General features: G+C 46.3%; 1 protein-coding gene across 1 annotated transcript in view; it reads left to right on the top strand.

The window, feature by feature from the left end:
* The first annotated feature begins 953 nt into the window (after positions 1–953).
* LOC111144710 (coiled-coil domain containing 6) overlaps positions 954–22767 on the top strand; it is a 107354-nt gene continuing 85540 nt past the window's right edge. The window contains exon 1 of the mRNA XM_022499146.1: positions 954–1566. Within this exon, the coding sequence (XP_022354854.1) occupies positions 1264–1566 (303 nt within the window). The 5' untranslated portion in view covers positions 954–1263. The remainder of the gene's footprint in view (positions 1567–22767) is intronic.

Below are 22767 nucleotides of genomic sequence, written 5' to 3'. Positions count from 1 at the left end.
GGATTTCCTGCAAGACTTTCTTTGGGAGGGAAGAGGGGGAATCAAAGTTTAGATTTCAAATTTTTTATACTTCACAACTAGAACCCTGAATTAGATCACATTATACTAATTAATGTTTTATTTTTAACCTAGTAAAAGTTTTGATGGTTACGCCGTATTCCCACTTGATCATTATTTGTATAGCAAATGCTATGTCTTCGGAAAACTGGCACTTAAAGAATTGGGCTTTAATCCATAGAAAGTGTTTCTTTTTTTCTTCGTGGATTAGACAAGTGTTAGTATCTCAGTCCTATTGCGTGACACGTCCTGGCACTGTTCTCAAGATGCAAAGAGGAAAAGAAAAAAATAAGTTGCACCTTGTTTGAACAATTGAGCGCAGTAAGGTTTATGAGATTATTAGGAGGAGGAGTAAAGAGAGCGGCGTGTCTCTTCAGTAAATTCTTTCTTAACAAGGTTAACCTGTGGCGGCTGTTGTTGTTTTCCCCCTCTGGGCTCCTGGCGGGGGAACTTTCTGTTCTCTTAGAGCTATCCTAGGCTTCCCCGTGAAGCTCACCGAGAAGATAAAACTGAAAGGGCTGCGTCTATGTTTGAAAGAGACAGAGGGAGACAGGAGCACACGCAGTCGGCGGAAGATGGGGCCCCGACTCGTTCAGGGCTGGATGCGGGAGCCGGCGTGACCTTTCCACGTGTCCCCAGCACCTGCGAGACTAGCGGGGCACTCGGTTTTCTTTTCCCGGGAGCCGGCGCGAGCCCGGAAGAGGCTGGGCGGCGGGGGGCTTAGGTCTGGGGGCAAGAAGGCCCTCCCTCGGAACACGTGCGGCGGGCGCGCAGCTGGTGCGGGGACTGGCCCGGCGTTGCAGCACCCGCAGGGCCCGCGCGTCCTAGGACCAGGGGCCGGCGCCGGGAGGCGGGTCGCGGCGGCGGCGGCGGCGGCGGCGGCGGCGGCGGCGGCGGGCGGGTCCTGGAGCTCTCGGCCAGCTTTGTAGGGCGGCCTAGCGTGCGCGCCAGGCCCGGCTGGAGCGAGCCCCAGTGCAGTACTGCCCGAGCCCGGGCGGGGTCTCTGTTCTCTGGCAGAGGAGGTCCCTTGGCAGCGGGAAGCTCCCTCTCTTTCTCTCGCCGCCGCTCGGAGTCTGCGCCCTGCTGCCAGGCGCCCAGCTCGGCGCTCCCCTGTGCTCGCCCGGCGCCCACTCATTCGCAGCCCAGCCTTCGCCGCCGCCGCCTCCCTGCTCCTCCTCCTCCTCCTTTCCCCAGCCCGCCGCGGCCATGGCGGACAGCGCCAGCGAGAGCGACACGGACGGGGCGGGGGGCAACAGCAGCAGCTCGGCCGCCATGCAGTCGTCCTGCTCGTCGACCTCGGGTGGCGGCGGCAGCGGCGGAGGAGGCGGTGGCGGTGGGAAGTCGGGGGGCATTGTCATCTCGCCGTTCCGCCTGGAGGAGCTCACCAACCGCCTGGCCTCGCTGCAGCAGGAGAACAAGGTGCTGAAGATCGAGCTGGAGACCTACAAACTCAAGTGCAAGGCGCTGCAGGAGGAGAACCGCGACCTGCGCAAAGCCAGCGTGACCATCGTGAGTGCCCCCCGGGGGCGCGCCGCGGCGCCGACCTCCGCCCGCCTCCGGGAGAGGCTGCACCTGGACCCGGCAGCCCCCGAACTCCCCGAGGCTCCCGAGAGCCCGCAGCAAGCACACTCTCTGCCAAGAACTGCTGGCCCCCGGGGGGTGTGGGGGAGGGAGGTGTCCCTCCGAGGCCACGCGAGTCTGGCCTCCCCTGGGGGGTCAGACTCCTCGCGGGGTGTGGGAGAACGCTGCTGGACAACCACCCACGTTCCCGTTTCGCCTCTGGGGAGGAGGCCCCTCCCGGGAAGTGCTGGAGGCTGGTGGCGTGGCTGGGGGGGCGGGGTGGGACTTTTTTCAGTCCTAGCAAGCCTAAGGGGTGAGTCCAGAATCTGGGGCTCCCTAGGCTGTGGGAGAGGGAGGAACCCGGAGTCAGTTCCAGGGGCCTGACTGGGGGTGCTGGGGGGTGCGTAGTTGGGCTCGGCACTTCGCTGGCATCTGGAAGGCGCTAGCTTGATCGCCCGGGGAGGGGGCGGGAGAGAGTGGCTGGGAATCCGGGAAGTGGAGTTTTCTGGCCAGGATTGAGAGGGAAGGGCGGGTACCCGAGCTGAGGCTCCCACCTCCGTTGGAAGTCCTTTCCTTGGTAGGGGTTGGGGTGAGGGGTGGCAGCGGCATTATACAGCCGGGCGAATGCAGCATCTTGTACTATACTGGATAGAGTGAAGGGTATGAAGCTTGGACGGGCTCAAACCATGGTATTGACCGACTCCTTTTCCCTTGCGAAGCAAGATGTACGTGTGTTTGCTTCATTGGTGGTGGAGTGCCTGGGGGTATTTTGTCTGAGTCCAGATTCTTGATGAAAGAACAGGCTGTCTGTTCTGTTTCCACCTAGCCCCCGAGGCTCCCCCGAAGAGGGTAAGATTAGGTGTTGTCTTCTCCTTGCTGCTGTAGCAGGCGTTAGAAAGGCCACTATAGCCGTGATGAGGCGAAACATAACTGGCAAAAGTACACCGTGTGCTCTCACCTAATATCCCTGCCAGCTAGCCACATCATTAACATGCAGAATCCCCATACAGACAATTCTATTCAGATCAAAACAGTTTCCCAGCCAGGAGCAGAGAGGAAAATGTCAAGAAATCAAGGGGATAAATTACCATAGTTGCTGCACAATAGCTGATTAGCCTGAATCTTCAGATGGAGAAAAAGGCATGAATCTGGGAGTGGATCAAAGATGACAGTCTGGGAATGAAATGGGGCAAGTTTAGGATGCCCCTGTGCCAGCAAAAGTCTTCAGCGGAGGAGTGAGTGTGTATGTGTGTGGGGGTGTGTATGCTCCCCCAGTGCTAGCTTATACGTGGGACCTGGATGGCATTCTGAATTTGCTTAGGAAGCAGATTTCCACCAAAGTTTCAGTGTAATTGGCAGCCTAAATAGAAATCGATTGTAGAAAGACACTTTGCATGCTCAAATCCAGTCCTGGTGAATGGAATTGGAGCAACATTCATGTGTTTCCAGACTGTCAAGTTCTTGAAGTGCCCTTTCGGTAGGAAGAGGGAGGAATTTGCAGAGGCAGCCACTTCCAAGCCTCCTCTGGAGCTTTCTTGGACGAGAGAGATGTCTCTTCTGAGTGGGGGCTTGAGAAGAGGGGGAAGTTGGTGGAAGCAGTTTATTTAAGGTTCGAGTTAGTAAATGAGGGTTAGTCTCTTGGAGAACGTGAACGACGGAAAGTAGTAAAACTCTATGAAACGGAATCCCTAGCTTCTTGTATTCAGTGAGCAATTCAGGCTGTTTTTGTTTGTTTGGGAGAGGATTAGGGGGTGGAGGTACTATGAAAGGGTATCTGTTTGACACTTGACCATATTATAAGTAGGTCTGTAAATTGTACACAAACATGTTGGCTTTGCACGGACAAACATGTTCATTCCTGGTGTATAAGATAGAGACCTTCTGAACCCTTGGTTTGAAGAGTGTGTGAGGTGGTGGCTTTATTTCTTAGCATTTACCCTCAGCTAAAACTGACGTCCAACCAAATCCACTTTGTGAAATGTTCTGTGGCCTTATTGAGTAGAGTTTTAAAATTGTTGGGGATGACAGCCTACAAGTACGAAAAGCCGCTCAGTTCTTCTTTAATCTCTGATTCATAGATTCAGGGAGACAAATAAAAATGCCTGTGGTTTACCTGGTTCCCTAGGACTTGGCAGGTGTTATTAAAGCAAACGCAGAGAAGAGATCCCTTTAAGCTTTTGAGAGTTTCGGTAACTGGTCTGGGACCCAGATTGTGTTGAAGTGGTTTTGACCTCTTAGGTATGTAATTTGGGTTGAGAAATGTGTGTGATTACATGAAATGGGTCTGTGGGTGTAAGGGGTCCATTGAACAATACCGTATCGTAATTTATTGTTGTGGTTAAGCTGCACAACCTGTAACAACCCTAACTTAAACGTAACCCTTGTTAGTAGCTGCCTAGAAAGGCTTGTATTCAATTAAATAAAGGCCTCGCTCGATTTTTCACTATTTTAGTTAATCTGAAGGGAAAATGGCACCATAATCCTATTACTCGCCTTCCTGCCTTTTATTATTTCCTCTACCTATAATGTTAACTTTAATGTTCTTGGGCACTAAAGATAATTATGGATGTCTTTCCTCTCCCCTGAACATGTTCAGAAAGATACATTGCTCATTAGCCACACGCTGGAGGAGAGGTACCCTCTTAATCTGTCTCTCTCTTTAAACAGTTTATTTTTCAGAGCAGTTTTAGGTTTGCAGCAAAATTGAAGAGAAGTTGCAGAGATTTCTCTTAAACTCCTTGTCCTGCTTCCCCTCCCCCATTATCAACATTCCCCTCCAGAGTGGACATTTGTTACAACTGATGAACCAACTTTGACACATCATCATCATCACCAAAGTCCATAGTTTACATTAGGGTTCACTCTTGCTGTTTGTACATTCTGTGGATTTACCATTATAGCATCACACAGAGTAGACCAAGTGCCTTAAAAATCCTCTATGCTCTGCCTTTTTATCCCTCACTAACCTGGCAACCGCTGATCTTTTTTACTGTCTTCATAGTTATCCATTAACCTACTGAAGGACTGGGTTGCTTCCAACTTTTGGCATTTTTGATTAGAGCTGCAACAAACATCTGTGTGCAGGGTTTTGTGTGGACAAAAGATTTCTGCTCCTTTGGGTAAATGCCAAGGAGAGAAGTTACTGGATTTTATGGTAAGAGTATTTTTGATTTTGTTAAAACACTGCCAAATTTCCTTTCCAAAGTAGCCGTACGGTTTTGCATTCCTGCTGGCAGAGAATGAAGAGTTCCTGTTGCTCCACATCCTTGCCAGCATTTGGCGTTGTCAGTCTTTTAGATTTTGCTCATTCTGACAAATGTGTAATGATACCTCAGTGTTGAGCCCTCTTTTTTTTTTTTTTTTTTAAGATTTATTTATTTTAGAGAGTGTGTGTGTAAGTGGGGGGAGTAGTGGAGAGAGAATATCTTTTTCTTTTTAAAGATTTTATTTATTTGACAGAGACACATCTGGAGAGGGAACACAAGCAGGGGAGTGGGAGAGAGAGAAGCAGGCTTCCCACGCATCAGGGAGCCCTATTCCTATGCAGGATCCCAGGACCCTGGGATCATGAGCTGAGCTGAAGGCAGATGCTTAATGACTGAGCCACCCAGCTCCCCCCCGCCCCCCGAAAGAATATCCTTAAGCAGACTCCCCACTGAGTGTGGAGCCCAGTATAGGGCTCTATCCCAGGACCCCGAAATTGTGATCAAGCTGAAACCAAGAGTTGGCCACTCAACTGACTGACACCCCCCTCCACCTCCCATGCGCCCTCTTTTAAAAACAGTCCAAAGGCTAGTAGAACTCTTAACTGTGGTAATTTCTGTCTGTCTCTTTTGGTATATAAGTACTTGTTTGGATCAAGCTTTCCATTTAATAAAGGGCTGGTTTCATGGGTCTGTGTGTTCCCAGCACATATATGATAGAGGTAAGCATTATGTGCAGAGAAGAATCCTCTGTATGAGGCCCTTCATGTGTCCAAGCGCCTGAAGCATCTGGGAGTTACAAGCTTGGCCCTGGGGCTTAGGGGCGAGATGGAATGTTTTGAGTGGTTATCCAGTTTCTTCCGGTAAATCAGTAGTGGAACCAGGTTGTTGATTATAGATCATAATTTCTTCTTTGGAGTGGAGAAAATAAACAAAAAACAAATGCTCAGTAACTCTTGAGTAGCTTTTAGATGTTAGGCTAGATCCTTCAGCTTGTATTGTGGATGAAAAATGTAATTGGAGGTGATCTGATTCATTGTCATGAGAGGGGTCCATGGGTGGTGGTGTCCGAGCAGATGAGGAAGTGCGTTAGTGGGCAGTCACTGGATGGCTTCACAGTTCTAGACTGGTTAGTTGCTGGGCTTCTCAGTATAAGCAGAGCTTCACACCTGGCATGGCTAGTTCTCCAAGGTGTGGGCTTTTCTGAGACCAGTTCAGACCTTCAGCATGTGTCTGGCTTGAAAATCAAGGCCTGAAATAAGTCACTAGTATTGAAAGATCTTTCTCTAACTATAAAATTAGTACTTTATTATAGAAGTTTAGGGTTACAGAAATAAAAGTGCATTTTGAGGTTATGGTAGAAAAACAGGTTGGTATGGCACAATTAGAAAACCTGGCTATTTTAAAGATCAACAGTGTAATGATCTCATTAACCAGTAAAAGCCACCATATAGTAAATGTTGTGGATATGGGATTATTTACTCTGGAAGCCTCATACACTATTTTCCATTTTTAAGACTTCATTTTGGCAGACTCTGATGCTGTCGGATTAACATTGCCCTTGTAAAGAGGTGTAGTGTGTCTTTTTTTTTTTTTTCCCCCTGTTAAAAATTTTTTTTTCCCCTTAGATTCTTAATGGAAACACCCAACTTGAGATGCAACTTTGAGAAATGTATGACCTAATTGTACACAAGTTTAGGCTTCTTAAAAAGGCTGTATTGTTAGATTTCTTCTGCAGTTAAAGTCCTTCATGTTCATAGTTCCCTTCAATGTATTTCATATACTGTATTTGTATTTGATTAAAGAAACACAAAACATTGGAGGAGATTATGTCAGTCTTTTTCTGTGTTCTCCTTATTTGTTTTGCTGGGGATGAGGAATAGTTCAGAGAATCACCAGGACCTGGTTTGTGATGACTCTAGTTCAAGACCAGAAAGACTGGCCTATAGCAAAAACCTGAAAGAGTTATTGCTTATTTAAAAACTTTTCATGGTCCCCCATTACCCTCTGAATCCAGGTAGACTTTCTGGTTGTTTCCCAGGCTCTGCTTGGTCTGGCCCTTGTGTGCTTCCCAGAGGTACTCGTCATGTTCATACCCCTCACTTGGTTGAACTGCTGGTTTCCTGGAATTTTAATAGATTTCTCTGACTCCTCTAGGATGTACTTCCCACCCTTACTCTTATTCCTTCCTCCTCCCTTCCCTTCTACCTCATAAATGCAAGTAGACTAGATTGCCTTTTCCACCCCCACCCCAGTGTGCATGGCATTGCCTCTTTGCCAGGCACACAGTGGATTATGTGCCCATTCGTGTGGTCCCACAGGACCCATCTGTTGCTCCTTCTACATCCCCATCACATAGGTCTCCCCCAGCAGATGTGTAAATTCCTTTTGGGGGGGCAGAATTTGCTTTGTTTACTCCCATTCAGTGCGGGGCATGTGGTAGATACTCAAGGGTATGTTGGCGTGACTCTGGAGGCATTGGGTGGTGGAGGTTTTTGTTTTTGTTTTTAATTGGGTGAGGGTGCCCATACTGTCTCCTGACTGTGCACTAATAGGGCCACTCTCCTGCCTGTGTCATGAGACACTGTCTTTGCCCTGGTTGGTTAAACAGAGCAGATGGATGAATGGATACACTGTATACTTTGGGAGACTACTACAATCAAGGGGCCTCCGAAGCCCTTGCCCTCTAACCATGGGTGATGTTGTAGGCTACCTTGTAGCATACATCTACATGTTCCCGATACATTTCACCTCTGAAAGGGGGACAAAGTGTCTTTAGGTTCACCTTTCCAAGGATTTTTGAGCCAGGCTTTTAGGGGGGAAAAGTGGCTCAGTTGGAAGTGTTCAGATTCACCCCTTCACTTTTGGTGATGGTGATCGATCGATCACTCTAGGGTTTCTCGTAACTTGTTAATGGTAAAATGCCCCACAGCTTCCTCTGGGAAGCAGCTTTGGGCTGTAACGCATCTATGCAGGTACCAGTAACCCGAAGCTTCAGTTGGGGAAGTATCTGCAGACAGGATTGGGAGACTTGCTGAATCCTTGTGGATGACCACGTGTGGCTTACAGAGTGGAGTTCCAGGGGGTTGATAATAGTGTCCCACACAGTGTACTTGCATTCTTTTTTTCTTAAATCCTTCCTTGCAGAGATAATTGCATTTACACCTAGAAATGCTAATCTGAGCTTTTAAACCCCAGCCAGGCCGAACAAGGAGTAACAGTTCTCTTCCTCTTTTTCTCCCATACCTCTTCCCTCAGTGGGTAGGAGTTGTTTTTTGTTTTCAACCACAATGCTGCTGCTGTTAGATAAATTGAATTATTGTCAAAGGTGGTGAATTAAGTGTTCATAGGTTCAGGGTGTTCTTGCTTGGTGGTGGTTGAAGCTTTCTTGACAGGGAAACTAATGCTTGGGAAAATGTTTCTAATTGTCAGGATCTTGGAGGGGTGTTAACTTGCAGACTCTTCATTCTTCCCCCAAACTGTCAAATGTTCTTACCTTTTTTGGCTGTCAAGTTTACAGCTAGGAATTTTATTCCAATGCTCATTCTAGTAAATTATAAATCTCGCTTTGTGGAAGTGTTCTTTTTTATGGAGAAGAATGCGTAAAAGGGTTAATAGTTTGATTCATGGTTATTTAGAAATAACTCACCCCCTTACTTACTATTGGTTTCTAGATCTGATGTATGGGGTGCAGTTTAGTGATTAAAATTAATTATAAAGTTTTTAAAAAACATATTCTCTTGTTAGAGAGCACAAAGTGCGGGGGGGCAAGGGAGAAGCAGACTCCCTGCTGAGCAGGGAGCCCAGCATGGGGCTCAACCCCAGGACCCCAGGATCATGACCTGAGCTGAAGGCAGATGCTTAACCAACTGAGCCACCCAGGCAACTCGGTTTTATAATACTTACTTAATGATGGGAAATAGTCTGTGATTTCTTCCCCCCTTTGCCTCCTCAGTACAGCTGCAGGTACTTATGAACAGCCTGCTGTGTGCCAGGACTCTGAAATATCCAGAAGGAATGGAAGGGCCTCTCTAGCAGCCAGCCAAGGGGCGCACTTGACTTTCGTCCAGCTTGGCTCTGGCTTGGTGCTGTAGAGAATTAAGAGCAGAGGGAATGGTCCTTCTTCCCTCTCCAGCACTTTGCAGTCCGAAGACTTGGGAGGTGCAGGAATCGCCTGCATGCGGCCGGGGGAGCAAGAAAGGAAGTTCAGACTCTTGTCTGGGTTCCTGGGAGGGCTGTGCTACCCTCTCTGTTTTGTTGAGTACCTTGAAGAGAAACAATGTGTCATTTTCACTCACAGTTTAATTAGCCCATAGTTTATTTTGTAAGGCAGAGAGATGGGGAGAGCTGTTATTCAATTTGTCTGTGTCAAGGTGGCACCGGGAGGCTTTCTGTTTGTTTTTAATTTTCTTTTTTATGTGGTGATGATCGAAAAGAAATGTCATTGATGTTTTAATTTCATAATTTGCATCTACCGGTAGATCGAAATTATCTAGGTGGTTTTGCCTGTATCCTATTACGCCCTGAGGCCGACCCACATTCCTTTCAGGGAATATTGTTGGACAGATCGAATTTCCTAAGTCTTTTTAATCCAGAGCTATGTGAAAGTAAAGACTTCGTTCGTTAAAGTTAATTAGAGATACTAGTTTATGTGCAATTCCAAATTCCAGTTTTTTAAAAAAGCAGTGTTGATTGACAGGATAATCTTCCAGGCATCTGTTCAGATCAAACCAGCCTCCTGTGGGTGCCAGGTGTGTGTCCAGAGTGATCTACTTAATACCCTCCAGGGCATCTCAGGGCACTTGGGATCAAATAAGGCCACTTTGGTACTGAGAAATGGAGCTGGGATATTCAGTCAGATGTTGGTCATGATTCAAAAAAGTTTTCCATAGAAGGAAAGAGGAAAGTGAAAGAATGAAAACATGGAGTGTGCCTGAGCTAAAGGAAATTCTTAGAAATCTAGTACCTGCACTAGATTAAACACAGCTATGCGTTGCTCTTCTAAACCAGAAGTCTTCTCTGTGCTAACAGCATTTTTGAGATGGAGTTAGAAAGGCTAAAATAGTCTTGAGAAAAATAATTTATTTGGTGTTTAATTAAAGAAAGAGCTTCTCGACTTGTGACATTATTTGCACGTAAGTGGTGATTTTTCTTTCCTGTTATCCTAATACACCAACTCAAATAATAACTTTTATTCTATTGAGGACTTTTTTTTTTTTTTGGTTTTCACTAGACAGGCCTTAATTTATCTAAACAAAGACATTTGTTTAGATAAAGTCAAAACATTGTGTCTCTGCTTCATTTAGTAGCTCCTGATTATAGAAACACTAAAATTTGAGGGGGAAAAAATTGGTTAGATGATTTTAACATCTTTGTTAACGAAAGAGTTCAGTTTAAATATATATACCATTAAGTAGAGGCTTGGACTGAATCAGGTACAGATCATTAACTGCTAAGGTGCCATTTCTTTTGTTAAGTATAAATTATTTCACATCATTTTGCACCTTGAATGCATGTAGCCTTTTTTTCTTTTTTAAGATTTTTTTTATTTATATGAGAGAGAGCGCAAGCATGAGTGGGGTGGGGGTGGAGAGGGAGAAGCAGACTTCTTGCTGAGTGGGCCCCCCCACCCAAGTGGGGCTCAATCCCAGGAGTCCTGACATTTTGACCTAAACCAAAGTCAGATGCCCAACTGCCTAAGCCAGCCAGGTGCCCCTGTAGCCTTATTATTGAGAAATACATACCCAGTAAAGAGGGCCAGTGACTTTTGTGTGATTTTAAAAAACAAAAATTATGGTAAAATATATAACATTAAGTTACCAATTTAACCATTTTTAAGGGTACAGTTCAGAGGCATTAAGTACATTCACAGTGTTTTGTAGTCATGGCCTCACCCATCTCCAGAACTTTATTATCCTAGACAGAAACTGTCTCTGGACAGTTATTAAACAAAAACTCCATTTTCCCTTACCTCTAGCCCCTGATAACCTCTATTCTGAGCGACTTAAAAACCTTCTTTTTTTTAAAGGAAAAAGTGTGCACTGATCCCCAAAAGCAGCTAGCTGGTTTTTGTTTGTTTGTGGTCCTCATGTTGAAGTTATGAATTTGGTCCTAAAAACATTTATTTTTTGAAAGATTTATTTATTTTAGATAGCACAAGTAAGGGGGGCGGGTTGCAGAGGGAGAGAGACTCCTGAAGCAGACTGCCCACTGAGTGAGAAGGAACCAGAGGAGAGGCTCTATCCCCAACCCTGAGGTTATGACTTGAGCTGTGGAAACCCAAGAGTTGGCCACTCATCCGACTGAGCCACCCAGTCACCCCTGCACCTAAAAACATTTAATTTTATTTTTTATTTTTAAAGATTTTATTTATTTGTCAGCGCACAGGCAGGGGGAGTGGCAGGCAGAGGGAGAGGGAGAAGCAGGCTCCCCACTGAGCAGGGAGCCCGATGTAGGGCTCCATCCCAGGACCCTGAGATCATGCCCTGAGTGGAATGCAGATGCTTAACCCACCGAGCCACCCAGGCACCTTTGGACCTAAAAACGTTTTAATTAAAGTGAGGTTGATATCTTGCTCCATTTTCATTCGCTGTTATTTGTTGTCTCTCCCACATCTGGTTCTTTTCTGTCCTTCAGCAAACATAGATAATAGACTGAGCCCATACTTGGGCTCAATGCTTTGGTCCTTTTGTACTTAGAGTAAGCACCCAACGGTGGAGGACCTTGGGAGGGAATAATTTGCTTCGAAGATTTGTCCTCTAGGAAAGGAAAGGACTTTGTCCTGACACCTCATAAATAATGGCTTCTTTAAAAAAAATTTCTTATTCTTTATTTTTAAAAAATAATTTTTAAAGGTCTTATTTTTAATTTTTTTTAATTTTTAAAACTTTATTTAAATTAAATTAACATAGTGTATTGTTAGTTTCAGATGTAGTGTTTAGTGACTCATCAGTTGCATATAACACCCAGTGCTCTTTATATCATGTGCCCTCCTTAATGTCCATCACCCAGTTACCTCATTCACCCGCCTTCCCTCCAGCAGCCCTCAGTTTGTTTCCTGGAGTTCAGAGTGTCTTATGGTTTGTCTCCCTCTCTGATTTCCTCTTACTTTATTTTTCCTTCCCTTCCTCTATGATTGTCTGTTTTGTTTCTTAAATTCCTCATATGAGTGAAATCATATAATTGTCTTTTTCTGATTGACTTATTTCACTTAGCATAATAAAAGATTTTATTTTTTAGTAATCTCTGCATCTATTGTGCAACTCAAACCCACAGCCCTGACATCAGAAGTCACATGCTCCGCCCTCCACTGACTGCAGCCAGAAGCCCCTCTTTTTTTTTTTTAAAGATTTTATTTATTTACTTGAGAGCGAGAGAAACAGCAGGAGCAGGGCAGAGAGAGCAGCAGACTTCTGGCGGAGCCGGGAGCCCCATCCCGGGACCCTGGGATCACGGCCTGAGCCAAAGGCAGATGCTTGACCGACTGAGCCACCCAGGCTCCCCTCCCTTTTTTTTTTTTTTAAATGAAATGTGTTGTAAGCATTTAATTTCCTTGGTAGCATTTCAAATAAACCGTAATTTAAGAAAGTTCGAACAAAGGTTGAAGAAATGAATAACAATTCTTATTTACCAGCATTGCTGTGTTTCCAAATCCTGTTGTGTTGCTGTGGTGACTGCTCATGTTCATGAAGTGCTTACTGTGGAGAAGGCTTTGCTTAGAGCTGCTTCTGGAACCCTCGCTGCCCTTCTGTGGGATCAAGGCTGCTGTCGGGCGTGGTGAGGCTCAGAGAGGTTCTGTCACTTGGCAGCCCGTCCAGGTCAGCCAGGTGGAGCAGAGATTTGAACGCAGGCCTGGCCTCAGAGGCTAAGTGCCAGGCTGTACAGCCCATGGGAGGGTTGGCTATAAATCAGCTTATGATAAGTTTTATCTTTATTTTGTCGTGGGCATTTTCCTCCTAGTTGTTTCTTCAGTGAGACTGGTCTGGGCTACCCCATTGCTCCAGCACATTCCCAGGATGCCAGGCCTAAGGGAGTGTTTCCAGGATAGCAGACTCCCTTGGAAAAGAAGCAGTGATGGAAGGGTGCTTCCTGTTCATGGAGGTGGGGGCAGCCCCTGCTCGCATTTTTGGCTTGGTCACACTCCAGTGGTGGGCCTTAGCGAGTCCACCCCTGTGCCCTGCCCAGAGCACCCTAGGAGGTTGCCCCTCTGCTTACAGCACAGCCATCTGGGCTCGCTCTTCTCCCTCCCTTCGCCCTGTCCCAATCTGGAATCAATCTCTTTGTACTTATTTATAACCTTTACTTAAAAATAGTCTGACTAGGGGCACCTGGGTGGCTCAGTGGGTTAAGCCGCTGCCTTCAGCTCAGGTCATGATCCCAGGTCCTGGGTTCAAGCCCCACATCGGGCTTTCTGCTCAGCGGGGAGCCTGCTTCCTCCTCTCTCTCTGCCTGCCTCTCAGCCTACTTGTGATTTCTCTCTGTCAAATAAATAAATAAAATTTAAAAAAAAAATAGTCTGACTAGCACAGTCATAGTGGATTTTATTTTATTTTTTAATGTATCGATCACCTGCGGTATATAGGCAATGTTCCATATGTAACAACTGGGATGAGACAGCACGTGGGAAGTTGGGGAGGGGCCCTGACTCGATCTGGAAGTGGGGACCATAGGCAAGGAGGGCTTCAGCTCTCTCAGGAGGTGATTTTTAAGCAAAAACCTGAAGGATAAATGGCAGTTCGTCTAGAGGAAGATGGGGGCAGGGGTGTTGTCAGGAGGGACACACCCCCCTGACTCTGAAAACTGAACATGGGAGCAGAAGGCAACCTGGGGAGGAGAGCAGGACCCTGGTGGGCTCTGTTCCTGGGTTCCATCCAGGGGCTAACTGCAGAAGAGGTGGGGAGGGAAGGAGAATGGGGGAAAAATAGGAGCATTTCTGTTTTCATCATCTGCTCTGGCTGCTCGGTGCAGACATTTGTGTTTTCCTTCTACTTGAAGGCAGGTACTTTGGCTCTCCTCACCTGTGAGACGATCTCCCTTACTCCATGATGACCGTAGCTGCATGGTACGGTCTTAACTGTGTGGCTGGTACAGTTCCAAACACTTGAGTTAGGGACTCGCAGCAACCCTCTGCCATCTCTGTGTCCTGGGTGAAGCAATGAGGTGTGGGAGTGTCAGCAACCTCTGGAAGGTCACAGTAACTGCTGGGATCGGGGTTTGAACACAGGCAACCTGAGGGTACCTCGTATGGTGACTGGTGCATTAAAGCTCTGGCTTTGAAGGATCATTTGCAGTTTTCCACATCCTTGACGCTCAGTCAGTGCTCATGACGCTCAGTAGATGCTCGGCGGACTTTGTGGAATCTGTTTTGTGGAGTGCCCAGGTTTTCTTTTTGTAAACTGATGGGAGTAGGATATGATTACAATGAAGGGCACAAGATTTGAATGCACACATTTATGCTGAATGAACTTACAGATGAATTCACCAGTGTACTCCTCACCCGCTTAAGATACATGCTATTATCAGCATTTCCTCTGCCAAGCTGCCCTGTACTCTGTTCCGGTCACCGCGCCCCCAAAAAGTCACCTTGTACTGACTTCTGTCACTGTAGATTTGCTTTGCTTACTTTTAAACTTAATGTAAGTGGTTTTATGCAGAGTGTATTCATTGTGCACTGGATGCTTTGATTTGTTGCCCTAGTTCATCCATTTACTTATATGAAACAGTGTGTCGTTGCGTGCAGAGCTGGTTGTTTTTTTTTTTTTTTTTTTTTTTTTTTTTTTACTGTGGGGCAGTCTTCCACCATATGCGTATCTGTGGAATTGTTTTGGTGTGTGCCCTCGGAGGCACCCCACCCCCTGTACCCTTTTGCTCACTGTGTGAAAGGAGTGTGACCCGCCAGAGGATACCAGGCCTGCAGGACGCGGGTTCCAGTTAGTGGAGGTTCTTGGTGCTTTACTAGGTAAGTTATATTGCACTGAGAGCCGTTGGACCTTGGTGGACTTAACCTGGTAAAACTATAGTTTTTAGGGCTAATACCAGTGTCACTTGCATCCCACTGTTGTCTTTAAGGGTAAAATGAGACAATACACATCAGAGTGTTTTGGTGGGTTGTGTATTATTATTCCTGTGTAAAATGGTATTTAAGATAATTAGTGCCCCCCTAATACTTTCTGATATTTTCCAAAATGTATTTCAAAATCAAAACTGTTCTTGATACTTCTGTAAGATGACGGTATCAAAATAATGTCTGGAAAGCTGACGGGAGGAAGTCGAGGCAGCAGGCCCTGAGCTCTGGAGACCTGAGCCTGGGGAGCTCTGTGTCCTGGCTTCTTAGGGCCTGCGGTTCTCTGGCACTTGGTGGGGGGATGCCTGGAACCTTGGCCCATACCCTGGGGTTTGGTGAGCCAAGATTAAGCCAGCCTCTCCGGTGGTGTCAGAAGGCAGATGCGTATTTCTAAAAGATCCATGTTTTTCTTGCAGGTTGGTTCTAAGGCTCTTTCCGTTATTTCTAGGGAAAAAAGGCCAACATGCATTTTCCCAGTTTTCTGTCTTTAGCACTGGCAATAGACAGTCAGCCTGCTTCTCAGTCCCGTGACTTTTCACCCCTTTCTCAAGGAGCATGGATTCCAGAGGGTGGGCTTTGATGGATGGCTGAGAGGAGAGTGCCACTCTCATCTAAAGAACTCCTGGTCTAAAGAACAGAAGCCAAATGTGAATGTCTTTGAAGCTGACTGACTTTGCAGGTTTGCAGTACCCACTTGGTGGAAGGACAGCCACAGCTTGTGAGCCAGGGACAGGTCTGTGGGAGGCCAGTAGTCTTCTGTTTGCAGGGGACTCCTCTAGTGACCTCTTTTCTTTCTGTTGCCTCTGGGTCTCTCTCTAGCAGTAGTAGTGGTCGCCTCAGGACTTTGGAAGGTCGAAGGAACACGCTTTTCACTGGAGCACGGATGTGCTTTTATTGCCCTGGTGTGGAGGTTTTTGGGATGATGGAAGGGGGCAAGGAGGACAGTTTGTATAATTCAGGAGCTCAGCTGGCATTGTAAATAAGGTAAAGTAAGCCTTCTTGAACCCAGGAAAGCCCTTAGCTCTGTCGCTGAGGAGGTGTGGCTGTAAGCCAAAACTATTTGAGTCTTTTGGTCTCTCTGCAGTCTGCCTCCCAAACTACTTTGAATGCCTTCCCGTTCTTTTTCAGGTAAGGGAGATTAGCACTAATGACTTTAATCCCTTATTTGGTTGGTTCTTAACTTGGCCCAGAGCCTGGCAGCTCTGGGTCATTGGAATCTCTGTTGGGCGATGTGAAAAGGCAATTGGAATTCGCTTGTTAGCCCACAAATGAAAACCATTAGGCTTTGCTGCTTTCCATAAGTACAGTGTACCCTTTCTTCCGCTCTCACATTCCTGTGGGTCCCACTGCTCACCTTTGTTTTTATGCTCTGAATTTTATGTGTTGCAGATTAGCATTCTCCATTAGGCCATCTGTGTGAATTGTCCCTCCTTTTAGGTTTATTCATTAGCTCCTTACTGTTTTTCCACCCCAGGATTCTTTGAGTGAACTTGGTGTAATGGAGAGAGATTTGGAAACCAGATAGGGTTGCCAGAGTTAGCAAATAGAAGCAGGATGAGGAGCCATATTTAAAGTCCAGATAAACAACGAGTAGTTTTTTAGTACATGTATGATCCAAATGTTGCATGGAACATACATATACTAAGAAATGATCTGAAGTGCAAATTAACAGGGCATCCTGTATTTTATCTGGCCATCTTAAAGCCCATAGGACTTAAAAAAAAAAATCTCAGCTCTGCTTCTTCTAGTCTTTGATCCTATGGCAGTTTACCTGACCCCAAGACACCATGTCTTTAAAAATGGGTCATAGTCTCTTACCTCTCTGGTGTGAGGGAGCCCATGTTTTTTCTTCTCTTTGTTCAGTGATTATGGATTTGCCCATCTTCTTTTTCTCTCTCCCGTGAAGCTACCTAGTGTCCTTTCCTTAGTGGGGCTCTTTTTTTTTTTTTTAAACCTTTGTGAACCAAAGGACATTATTTTTTTAAGATCTTATTTTATTTTTCTAAGATTTTATTTATTTATTTGACAGAGAGAGAGATTGTGAGAGAGGACACACAAGCATGAGCAGTGGGAGAGGGAGAAGCAGGCCTCCCGCTGAGCAGGGAGCCTGATGCGGGGCTCGATCCCAGGACCCTGGGGTCATGACCTGAGCCGAAGGAAGATGTCCAACGACTCAGCCATCCAGGCGCCCCCTTAGTGGGGCTTTTTTGGGTTTTCAGGACATCAGCTCCTCTTCTTCCTCAAGCTGCTGTCAGTTTGCTTTCACTTTTTCTGCCCATCTACCACCAACTTCCTTATTTCTTCCTCTCTGGAAGCTATCTTTGACTGTATGCCTCAGGTGTCCCTTTTATTTGGCCACATGTGACCAGCCTTCTTGTTTCATTTCTCCTTTCCTTCTGAGCCTCAAATGGCACAGAGGGAATGGGGCCTCTTACTGTTTGTGGGACCAGGCGACAGTCACACATCATTTTGGGGCCTCTGGTTTCGCTGCTCACTGGGAGGACTTGTTTAGAGATCAGGGATGTTAGGCTTGCATTTGGCCCATAGCAGGTGGTTTTGCGTCAGAGTTTTGAAAGACTCCTGCAGGGGGTGCCTGGGTGGCTCAGTGGGTTAAGCCTCTGCCTTCGGCTCAGGTCATGGTCTCAGGGTCCTGGGATTGAGCCCTGCATCAGGCTGTCCGCTCAGCGGGGAGCCTGCTTCCCCCTCTATCTCTACCTGCTCCTCTGCCTACTTGCGATCTCTCTCTCTCTCTCTGTCAAATAAATTAATAAATAAAATCTTGATTAAAAAAAGAAAAAAGAAAGACTCCTGCAAGAGAGTGTAGAGACGGGTGCGCTGGTTGGTCTTGGGCATCACCCCTCCCGCTTCTCACGCCTGTGGCTGCACATGCTTGTTTTCTTCCTGTTCTGATGGCAGTTGAATTGGGGACCCCTGGAGCTATGCTGCAGATCGTGACTAATGGTGGCAGTGTGTACTGAGTTAGCTTTTGAAACCAAACCACAGGCACAATTGTTCCAGCTTTCCAGACTGCGAGCGCCTAGGTATGGGGAAGGTAACTTGCCAGGTCTTGCGGCTGGTAGGTGGGGGGGCTGGGATTTGGCAGCCCGCCCCTGGAGGCCCTCTCTGTAACCACTGTGTCTTTGCGCCGCTGCAAGGTTCTATGAAATTCCTTGTAGGAGCTGGAAATCTAGCACAGTTTTATTTAAATTTGTAATGTAAGTCTTTGCCCTACTGTCTGGGAAATTGCTATAATTCATGGGCGGAGAATCCGTAGAATCAGTTTCCCCTCCGAAGCATCCTTCTTCTGTCCCTTAAAGATGTTTGCAAGAGTTTTCTCTTCCTGTGGCCTTCTTCTAACTTTTATTTATTTTTATTTATTTTTAAAGATTTATTTATTCGTTTTAGAGAGAGAGAGAGAGAGCCTAAACCACGGGGAGGGGCAGACAGAGGGGGGAGAGAATGTCAAGCAGACTTCCGGATGAGTGGGGAGCCTGATGTGGGGCTCCATCTCAGCACCCTGAGATTATGACCTGAGCTGAAACCAGAAGTTGGACGCTCAAGAGCCACCCAGGTGCTCCTTCTTCTAACTTTGAAAAGATTATGAGGTATCCTTGTGTTTATTTAACTCAGTAGCTTTTGGATACCTGCCAAGTGCCAGCTCTACACTTGAGATGTCCTTTCAGGAGCAAGGCAGCCTCATGAATAACTACATGCCCCTGCCCCGGGCTCAGGGTGTCAGAAGCCCAAGCAGACCTCGGGGTTGCCTCCCATCCTCCTCCTAGAGGGCAAAGTGGGAGGAGGTGTTATGAGAGCCCAGGGGCCCAGGTGGGCCTAGAGACAGGAATGCTGCAGGAGGTGGAGAAAGAAGGGAAGAGACACCCTGATTCTCCCTTCTCCCACCCTCCAGTCTCTTGCCAGTGCTTCTTACTGGCCAAGTCCCGTGGAAGTGAGTTGGCTTCAGGGACCTGGGAGTTGCAGCCCTTAGAGGTCACCCCCACCTTGCAGAGCAGGAGAAGGACAGTGGAGGATCCTGGGCCGGACAGACCTGGGACTGGCTCAGGAACAAATGGAAATGGAAGGGCTATGTTTGGCCCGGGCAGTGTTGAACACTTTACAGATGACAGAATGTTGGCGAACTTGTAGGTTTTTATTTCCCCTGGAGGATGTGAGTGAAGGACATTCCAGGGAGAGGGATCTGCATGGGCAGACTCATGGCAGCTTGAAGCCACAGGCCCCACTCGAAGGACGCCTGCAGCTCTGAGCGGCTCCATCCATCTCAAGCTCTTTCTTCAGCCTCCAGGCCCCTTTCGTAGATGGCTGTCTTGTGTGTCTGCGTTGTCATTTATGGCTGACAGGAATTTTCTCTCGGGGGAGAGCCAGGTGGGGAGCTCAGCACCCTGCATACCCACGAGTGCAGCCGCATCGGACAGCTCCGGCTGCCGCGCCAGCGAGGGGAGGTCCTGGCCGCTGCCATTTCTGTTTGGTGCCTGTGGCCCGACTTGGGCCCCAGGGCTCCGGCGACGATGCTGCTGCCTTGAGAGGAAAACCGGCTGCACAAGTTGGTGGCTTCGTGGCCTTGTCTCCTCCTGGAATGTCTGGCACTTGATCACGCTGTTAGAATACATTTCTCACATTCTCCTACTGTGAAATTTGTTTTTATGATGCTAGAGGATTTTGTTTAAACTTTTTTTATTATGGAAAATTTTCTGCATACGCAAAAGGAAAGTGAATTTATAAACCACTGGGCTTGACCAATTATCAACACGTGGTCAGTCTCAAAATTGTTTCACCTATAAATAGTTCAGTTTGCATCACTGATAAGGATTTATAACCACATACCATTACATACCACATTTAAAAAAAGTAATATTTCCTCTAGTAACTTTGTGTTGGAAAGGTAAACAGGAGAGTCTTTTCTGGACTCAAATGTGTTATCCTTTCTTCTCTGCTTTAAGCCTTTACCTCTGTGCCGGGAGGCTGCTGGCCCCAGATCTAAATAAATCTCTTCCTGCTTAGTGTGGTGGCAGCTGGTATGGGGACCTTTTACCTGCTGCTCTGCTTCTTGGTACTAGTCCCCCCCAGCATCCTAGTCACGCTGGTTCTGCCCTCAGGAAGGTATGCAGTCTGGCCTCCCTGCCCTCATGCCGTACGGTGGGATGGCTCTCAGGTCACTGGCTCCGGCACGCGGGGCAAGAATCTTGGCTCCTGCAGTTGTGCTGCAGAGAAATCTCAAGTGAGGCGTCCTTTGCAGTCTTTGCCTGGAGCTTTTAGCTGCGAAATGTCTGAGCATTGTGGACGAATTACACCTTAGGAAGACGGGCTGGCATCTAGAGCTTCTAGAAAGTCTGGCGTGGTGTTGTATGTGAAGCCATGCGGGGCTGGCGAGCAGCAGACAGGAAGCTGTGGGCAGTGTGGGCAGACGGATGTCTCCTGGACAGGTAGAAAAATGAGCATCTTTGCCCAGAATCTGCAGCTCTGAAATCTGCGGCTTGTGCAGCACATAGATTCAGAATGATTTCAACTTGGTTATTTCATGAGTCTCACAGGAAGTCTGTGGGGTGGGTCGTGGGAGTCTTGACTGAAAAAAGACCAGGTGAAATGGGTATAAGTTATTGGCCATGGAACAGTGCTGATAAATGGGACAGTTGAGAGTACAAGGTAGATGGCCAGGGTTCTTCCAATCTGTCAGCTCCTTGGCTGAAGTGGGGTAGGAGCTGGCGAGACTCCTTTTACCAGAAGTTCTCCAAATCTTGGCTGGACCTCAGCAAGAGGGACCAGTCCAGGTGGTGATGAAGCTTCAGTGGAGGTTGGTGCCGGCTGGCCAAGCCCTGAGCCTAGGAAAAGAAATGTGCGGAGGGATGGTCTAGACAATGTTACTTTGCTCTCTTGCCCAAGTCAACCAGGCTTTAAAGTGGGTGGCTGACTAGGGGTTTGGGATTTGGCTTATTTTCAGAGCAGTTGCTCTTTGATGGGATTAATTTGGCCTTATAGCTAATAGCGGCTCAGCTTTCAGTCTGTGGGTCCAGACGTTCCTGTCCATCCGAAGCACCTGGAGAACTTCAAAAGTCATTATACCTGGGGTCACATCCTTCAGTGTCTGAGGATGGGAGCCCCTGGCATTGGAACTTTTTAAAGATTCCCTGGTAATTCCAAAATTACAGCAACAACATTTTGGAACCACTGATCTGTACATTTGTAAGTACATACTAATTTCATCTGAGGCTTGAAAAAGATGCTGCCATTAAAAATGTTTTTTTTGTTTTTTTCCCCACTAGTTACTTTTTTCCAGCTTTCTTGAGCTTATAATTGACATGGAGCACTGTGTAAGTTTAAGATGTACGTGTCGATTTGATATTCTTATATATTGTGAAATAATTACCCCTGTGGCATTAGCTAACACCTGCGTCAAGTCACGTAATTACCTAAAAAATTCTGATTTCTTAATTGGCATTCTTTGAATAGAAAGGCATCTCATGATATGCGCTCCCTTTCCCTATTACACCAAGAGTGGTGTAGATGACTCCTTGTATGCCTTTTTTCTCTTCCACTTAGTTATGCCTTGGAGATTTTTCCTTAACAGTACATTCATTACGTCCCCATTCTTTTGTGCAGTTGCATGGTAATCCGCTGTATGGCTGTCTCTTAGCATTGGGGAGCCAGTTTGCTGTCAGTTTTTGGTCTCACATTGTTACAGTAATCTTGAACATGGATCGTTTCGCATGCGGGTGAATCTATCTGGGAGGACACATTACATTTGGTAGTGCCTATCTATATACCATGTATACGGGCCACTCCCTTCAACCTTTTCCTTATATTGACCTCATAAGTCCTTATAAGTCCTCCCATCAGGCCTGTGAGGTAACCAGTATTTCCATTTTACAGATGAAAAAACTGAGACTCACTAAGGTTTGGGTAACTAGCCCAAAGTCACGCCCCAGAGAGAGGCAGAACCAGATTTCACACCTGGACAGGTTGACTCCAGAGACATTTCTTTACTTTGAAATACTCCATTTCTAGGTAAATTCCCAGGAGTGACATTGCTGGGTCAGATGCACTATGTATGCTGTGATTTGAATAGATGTTGCCCAGTTGTCCTCAGTGGGGCTAGTGCTAATTTACATTTCCATTAGCAGGATGGGAGAGAGAGTATGGTGGCTCTGGACCACACTTTTATGCAGTTGGGATTTTGTCAATCTGGTAGATAAGAAATGGCATCTTGGTGTGATGGGCATTTCTCTCAAGGGGATGGGCAAACATTTTCTCCCATGTTTGTAAAGAGCATTTGTGTTTCCTTTTCAGCAAATGCCCACTTCGTAGTCTTATTGATTGTCTATTGGGATGTTGGTCTTTCTCTTAGCCATTTTCTCAGCACTCTGTATATTTCAGAGACTTGCCCTTTTTTCTAATTTTGAGTTGGAAAACAGTTTCCCACTGTCACTTATTTTTTGATTTGGCTTTTTGATTTTTTGTTTTTTTCCCCCCACAATGTTTTTTTTCTCCACGCTTTCTTACATCATTTATAATCTCAGGAAATAGTATTATGATGTTAGGTAAAAATTTACTGTGTATTTACTGCTTTGGAAAAAAATGTAGGATGGCTACCTATTGGGTTTTTGTTTAAACGATTCACAGTGTATTTAAGAGAGATTCAGAAGAAATCGTAGAAGCAGTCATGTTAGATATTATTTTAAACTGCTAAATGACTTAAATTTATGGCTGAATATTAGAGCACATCTCCTGGTGTCTTTTAGAGTCTCCCTCATCTTTCTTTATACTATCACTTCATATTTCATGTACAATCCTAAGTTAGGATAAATCTTCTGTGATGAATTGATTACTGCATTATTTGCATCTTGGATACTATTAGTGTAACCTTTTCCTCTC

This window comes from Enhydra lutris, unplaced genomic scaffold (genome assembly GCF_002288905.1).
Source record: "Enhydra lutris kenyoni isolate GAN:26980312 unplaced genomic scaffold, ASM228890v2 scaffoldscaffold12, whole genome shotgun sequence".
Lineage (NCBI taxonomy): Eukaryota > Metazoa > Chordata > Mammalia > Carnivora > Mustelidae > Enhydra > Enhydra lutris.
Note: the sequence above shows the minus strand (reverse complement) of the source record. Positions and strands in the feature narration are given on the sequence as shown.